A 6,870-nucleotide genomic window follows, 5' to 3' on the forward strand; every position below is an offset into this window, starting at 1 on the left:
ATGCAACACAACACCGTTGGCCAGATAGGGATGACTGAGGGACATAATATGAGCTCTGTGAAGAAAAGTGGGGACTGAGTCTGCATTTTGTAAAATGGTGAGGTTGGTTGCCTACTTCCGGTTCTCACTTCTACTCTAGTTTTTAGTCAGTCCAGTTCAGAAGCTCAATGAAGCAACATGTCTATCTCAGTTCATTATAAGTTGCAAAGCTTGTCTAGTTCCTGTGTAGTTTAAATTTGTGGATCCCCATAGTGGAGCGTGGCCATTGAAGTCACCAGCAATTATTGTGTTGTTGTATTGGGAACTGTTGAGATCTGTTAGGTTTAGAGTACACCGTGTAAGACACAATTGGGCACGCTTCCACTCACATAATATTGAAGACCACCCCGAGAGATGCTGTAATGAGCATCTCGTCCGCTTTGACATCTTTGTAATGTTCCTCTATGATCCTCTCCACGGCGATGTAGCACAGCACACCGGACACCAGCCAGATGAGGAAAACACTGAACAAAGCACCAAGGACCTCTGGTGAGGGTGGAAAAAAAAACCAAAAGAACAAAACAAAACATTAGCATCAAAATTTACGGATTTATCGTAAAAATTAAATCTAAAAATAAAATTGAAGAGCCTAGTGCTTAAAGAACTGAAGTCACAGGAAGTTGGTTTTGGAAGAACAATAGTGGAGGTTTGTTTTTGCAGCGCTGCACTGCGGCTTACGCCTGGGTTATTCCAGTATTCTTTTGGAATAAAGGGAATTTTTTAAATTCAAAATTTGGATTAGGCTAAGAGAGAATACAAAAAATAAAATTGTAGTATTGAGATAGGGGACGTAGATTAGGCTTATCATAAAAATAATTGTAAGTATTGAAATGTAAGCTCCAATTTATCAAACGAAGACATATACTGTTGACGTTTCGGGTTTCCTCTGTATCAACAAAACACGATGATTATCGCATTTTCTTCCTTCGAGCTTCAAGCAGCAACATTTTCATGAAAACAATTGGTGAATGAATTGAGGTAGTGACTGTGCATAGAGTTTACACTGATTAGCTACAAATCTTGAAAATGTGACTTGAGCACTTTTTGTGCTGGGATATTCAACTAGAGCTTTTATATAGTGCAATATACACTAAACGTGCCCAAAGCGCTTTACATGGGGTACCTAGCCAACAGCAACACTTAACATGTAGGACGAGACATGGAGTCTGTAAGACGATATGATTTACAATAATTTTTTTCCCAGACAGATAAAACGCTGTTACCAGGTAACTACATTTTAAAACCTGAGTACGATGAGAGAATATGAGTAAATAAGGAGACTTTTCCAAGGACTCAACCATGTGCCGTTCAAAACGGGATTCGAACCCTGGACCTTCGAGTCTGAAGGCGAGAGTCACACCACTAGATCATTTGGCCACACGTGTATAAATAGTTCGAAGTTGACGTCACTCAGGTCTTTGTTTTTGTTTTTTTTTTGCCATGAGTAATTCTCACTAAACTGTATTAACCTGACTATAAAAGTTCATGGTTACACACAGTTTTGTGTGTCGGTCCGTTATACTTCCGGATGTTTTGAGCTTCTTCGCCAAGCGCATACTATCTATAGATAGAATGCGCTTGGCCAAGGAGTTCAAAACATTGCCATCCGGAAGTATAACGGACCAACACACAAACTCTGTGTAACCATGAACTTTTATAGTCTGGTTAATACAGTTTAGTGAGAACAACTCACAAACGCGGATGGCAAAAACAATAACAAAGGCCTGAGTGACGTCATCTTCGAACTATCTATAGATAGCAGTTGGATGATCACTCACTTCCAACACAAATAAATTGTTATCGAGGTGCCCATAATATGTGACCCACCTTCTCAATACGGTATTATGTCGGGATGGTGCTTATTTGTTTTTGGTTTTAAGGGTTTTATGGTGCTTGCTCGGGACGCATTTGGGTCATTTTAGCGCCAGTAAAAAGGAAGAAATTTGGATTGAAAGCACACAAGAAAAAGTAAGACAAAGCGGAATGGTTAAAAAAAAGAAAAAAAAGGGAACAGATGTAGATTCCAAATGCACAATATCAGTGTGCTTAGTTTGAGATCGCCTTAAAGTCTCATCCAGACGCAAAGACAGGTCCCCACTAAGAGGAATGCATTCGGATGTTTCAGTACATAACATAGAGATGATTTACAAGGAAAACATATCATCTCCCAAATCTATAACTAGATAGGCCCCTATTTGACCGTTTCCCTCCCCGTCAAGCACTCAGTCAGGGCTAGGACAAAACTGAGTAAACCCATTTGAAGTAAGTTGGAAAACAGATATAGAGGGATGAAGACACCCCTCCCTGCCAACTATGGGAGGTCGGGAACCCCATCCAGATATCGGGATGAACTAGGTCGCTGAACAACAAATGGTTAGAAAGAATAACAGACGAAGAAGTTTTGCACAGAATAGGGAAACCCATACAGATTGCAAAAACCACCATAAAAAGGCAAATGGGTTTTCTTGGCCATGCGTGGCGACGATGCACATTGAAAGCTGATGATGATGATGATGATGATGATGATGATGATGATGCTGATGATGACTTAGTTAGTGGCTACATAGAAGGAAAAAGAGCCAGTAGTCTTCAAAGCCTGACGTTCCTGACCAGTTTGAGGATGTCAACGAGCAACATCCCTACAAACTCCGAGCACACGAGGGAGGCAGAGGACTGATCGTCGTGGAGGCATAATATGATAGGCAAGGTGCAATTCAAGCGTAGGCCACTGATTAAAAAAAAAATAGAATTGAGCTTTATATAACGCAATATCCACTAAATGTGTTCAAACGCTTTACAAGGGGTTCCTGGTCAACAGCAACATTTTAACATGTAGGACGGGACATGACGCCTGTGAGGCGATATTACAATTTTTCGGACAAAGACAACGCTGTTAACGACCAGGTACTCATTTTACACCTGAATACGGTGAGAGAATGTGAGTAAAGAGCCCTTTCAAAGGACTCAACTATGCGCCGCGCGCGAGGCTCGAACCCAGGACCCTCCGATCCGAAAGCTGGTTTTAGTCATACACACACACAAACACACACACAGACACACAAACACACAAAATCCGTCTGACCTGCTCTATGATAACCATATGACTTGGTTGTGGAGGCTGGTTTTAGCCATACACACACACACACACAAACACACACACACAAAATCCTTCTGACCTGCTCTATGATAGCCATATGACATGGTTTTGGAGGCTGGTTTGGTCGAGAGGTGCAAGGCCAGAAGACTAATGATAAAGCTGATAAGGTCACTCCCAAGGTGAAGGACGTCCGTGAACAGGGCCAAACTGTTGCTGAGGGCTCCGCCTGGAATGAGATAACATGAGAAGGAATTAATGATAATAATAATGATGATGATGATGATGATGATGATGATGATGATGATGATGATGATGATGATGATGATAATAACAACAACAACAATAATAACATGAAATGGTTGTCCTATGTATAACCAGTCATCAGCCTTAGTACCAGTCCTTTTATTTAGCCTATTAGCATTGTTAAATTTTAATCATTATTATAGGATACATTGTTGTATTAATAACTTCAATTTGCGTAGCGTGTTCTGTATGTTGGTAATTAACCTGTAATACCCTTATTTGACACATCGCCTGTTCAGCCGTTCTCTGAAAAAAAAAAAGTTTTAAAATGTTGCCCCCAAAAACTTATCCTTAAAATTTCGACCGAGTACAATGTGACCCTCATCTTGTCAAAAACACTAAAACCTGGGACTTCCTTAAAGACTTCCTTGAAGTCCAAGGTTTGAGAGTAATTTGACAAGAAACAAATTAAACGAGGTGTTAGACAAGGATGTGTTTTGTCACCAGACCTTTTTAATATCTACAGCGAAACAATTATATGAACTTTAGGAGATAGTACAGGCATTAAGATCAATAGTGAGAATATCAACACTATAAGATATGCAGATGACACAGCATTAATTTCAGACTCAAAAGAAAATATACAATTACTCCTCAATAAAATAGTCACAGAAGTGAACGTATGGGGTTATATTTAAATGTAAAAAAGACAGAATGTATGGTTGTATCAAGGAGAGAAAGAAATCCAACATGTAACTTAATAAGCAAAGGAGAAACTATAAAACAAGTTCAGACAATTAAATATCTTGGATACATAATAACTTCAGATGTAGCACACAAAATAAAACGAAGAATTGCAATAGCTAAAGATAGTTTAAATAAAATGAGTATAATTTTCATAAACCACAATATCTCAATGACAACAAAACATAGGGTTTTGAAGGCCTATGTGCGGTCAGTATTATTATATGGCTGTGAAAGCTGGACAATTACAGAAGACATTAGAAAGAAACTGGAGGCAGCAGAAATGTGGTTTCTTAGAAGGATGTTAAGAATCTCGTGGACAGAAATGAAAACTAATGAAGAAGTAATAGAGCAAGCTGAAACTAAAAGGTTATTAATTCGTACAAAAAGAAAAAGACAAATGCAATTTTTAGGGCACCTAAATCGACATAAATGTATTGAACATCTTGCTCTCACAGGAAAGATAGAAGGTAAAAAGAGTATAGGTAGACTAAGATAAATATATTTGAATAGTTTGAACAGCTGGGTGACAAAGAAAGAGAAGAGTAATATTAGTTTTCTGAGGCTATCTGATCAGAGAGATCAATGGCGTACCATGATCATCGATGTCTGATACAGACTTGGTACTTGAAGAAGAAGAAGAAGGGCCATTTTAATCGATTGAAATTTGTGCGGCTATGTGGTCTAGTGGTATGACACTTGCTTTCCGATCGGAAGGTCCTAGGTTCGAGCCTCGCTCGGCGCATAGTTGAGTCCTTGGAAATGGCTCTTTACTCACATTCTCTCACCGTACCCAGGTGTACAATGAGTACTTGGTCTTTAACAGCGATGTCTCTGTCAGAAGAAATTGTAATATCGCTTATGTTTCGTTCTACATGTTACGTGTTGCTGTTGGTCAGGGACCCCTTGCAAAGCGCTTTGAGCACATTTAGTGGATATTGCGCTACATAAAAGCTCACCGACCGTTTCTAGCTTTTATCAATTTTTATCGGCCTTGAGAGGCCATAGCTGCTCAATCGTGTTTATACTGTTGTAATAAAAATTTTATAAAACCATAATCGTTACATGTTTGTTACTTTTAAATATTTATTTACAATTTCTGCAGGAGTTCACATTCCTGCAGATACTTTAAAATTGTTCGTGGATCGACTGTGACTGACTGGAACAGAGACCTCAAGTCCTGGTTTCCAATCTTATGGAAGTGCAAAAAACCACTCTTCTGGAGGACTGGCCATTATTTATACCTTGTGTAAATGATCTTCTGGTTTCAGAGTGACGGCATCTTATATTTTTTTTTAGTCTAAATAAATGCTGGATGGGTCGTCAATAAAAAATCACTTTTCCTCGCTCTTTTACGTCAAGTCCCGTACTCCTACGAATCTGCCTATACATCCTGCTACTAAAATTAGTTATGCCACCTTATGATTCGATGTGTAACCTATTCATTATTGGTCCTCCTGAAGGGATTGTTACAGACACGCTTCCAAGGAATTTGTAACCGGAAAAATGGGTGTGAATTATTTCTCTTTTCGAGGTCAGGTAAAACTCCCTTAAAATAAAGATGAGAGGAGGTGGGTCACAAAGGTCGTGTATATGATGAACACACATACACACACACACACACACACACACAAACACACACTCACCAATCAAAACAAACAAACATCAACAAACAAAAACTGACTGACAAGCGTGTCACATGAATTAACGCGGAGATGTATTGAAGTAGGGCAATACGCATTAAATCGGATAAAAACAAACATTTGAATTAAATCAAATGTGTTACTTCTTACAGCCTGTAATTTGATTCGTGAGATACTTTGTGCGCGCTTTACTATTATCATGATCCTACTACTCCTCCTCCTCCTCCTCATCATCATCATCATCATTATGATCATTGCTATAATCTATCTTATACTTCTCATCTCCCTCGCGCTTTCTAATTTATTGCTATTACACAATCACTTTACTTCATCTACAACAACGACAACATCAGCAACTACTACAATGGGGGTGATCTATATTACCTCTCCATGTGCTCGAGGTCATTGGTCACAGTGGTCAGTGACTTGTTATAGATAGTTCGAAGATGACGTCACTCAGGCCTTTGTTATTGTTTTTGCCATCCGCGTTTGTGAGTTGTTCTCACTAAACTGTATTAACCAGACTATAAAAGTTCATGGTTACACAGAGTTTGTGTGTTGGTCCGTTACACTTCCGGATGGCAATGTTGTGAACTCCTTGGCCAAGCGCATTCCATCTATATATCAGTAGACAATGGTCACATTGCAAAGTGTGCTCAAAATGACCCCACAGAGTGTAAAGTGTTCACAGTTAAGAAAACATCCAACGTGACAATTGGTCATTTTGCTGAGCATGACTCATAATAATAATATACTTTATTCATTTAAAAAAAAATGGAAATTCGTTTACAGACGTTGCATGCATGAAAATGTATAAACACAAAGTTGAGAATCTATGGCGACAATGTATACAAACATATATATGCAAATGCACAAAAATGTAAAAATATACAACCAAGAACCAATAGCAACACTTTATATATTAATTTGATAAATTGAGATAGGCCATACCTCTGGCCTTTAGTCCATACTTGTGTGTGTATATTTAAAAGATAGTATTTAATTTAAATCACAGTTGCGCGTTAAAAATTCGAACACCATGTAGCAAAAATGAATTAAGGTGACGCGTTGTCTTTGTTTTTATTATAGATATAAGGCGACGGC

At 38.6% G+C, this 6,870-nt stretch overlaps 1 protein-coding gene across 2 annotated transcripts in view; it reads right to left on the bottom strand.

Moving 5' to 3' along the window:
• The window catches only part of LOC144958185 (uncharacterized), a 29,145-nt gene that overhangs the window by 16,858 nt on the left and 5,417 nt on the right, over positions 1 to 6,870 (bottom strand). For both annotated transcript variants that reach the window (XM_078889970.1, XM_078889969.1), the window contains exons 3-4: positions 3,216 to 3,362; positions 369 to 525 (exon numbers count right to left, since the gene is read on the bottom strand). In XM_078889970.1, the coding sequence (XP_078746096.1) occupies positions 369 to 525; positions 3,216 to 3,362 (304 nt within the window). The remainder of the gene's footprint in view (positions 1 to 368; positions 526 to 3,215; positions 3,363 to 6,870) is intronic.

This window comes from Berghia stephanieae, chromosome 12, assembly GCF_034508935.2.
Source record: "Berghia stephanieae isolate SIO BIC M18660-M18661 chromosome 12, UCSD_Bste_1.3, whole genome shotgun sequence".
In the NCBI taxonomy this organism is placed as follows: Eukaryota; Metazoa; Mollusca; class Gastropoda; order Nudibranchia; family Aeolidiidae; genus Berghia; species Berghia stephanieae.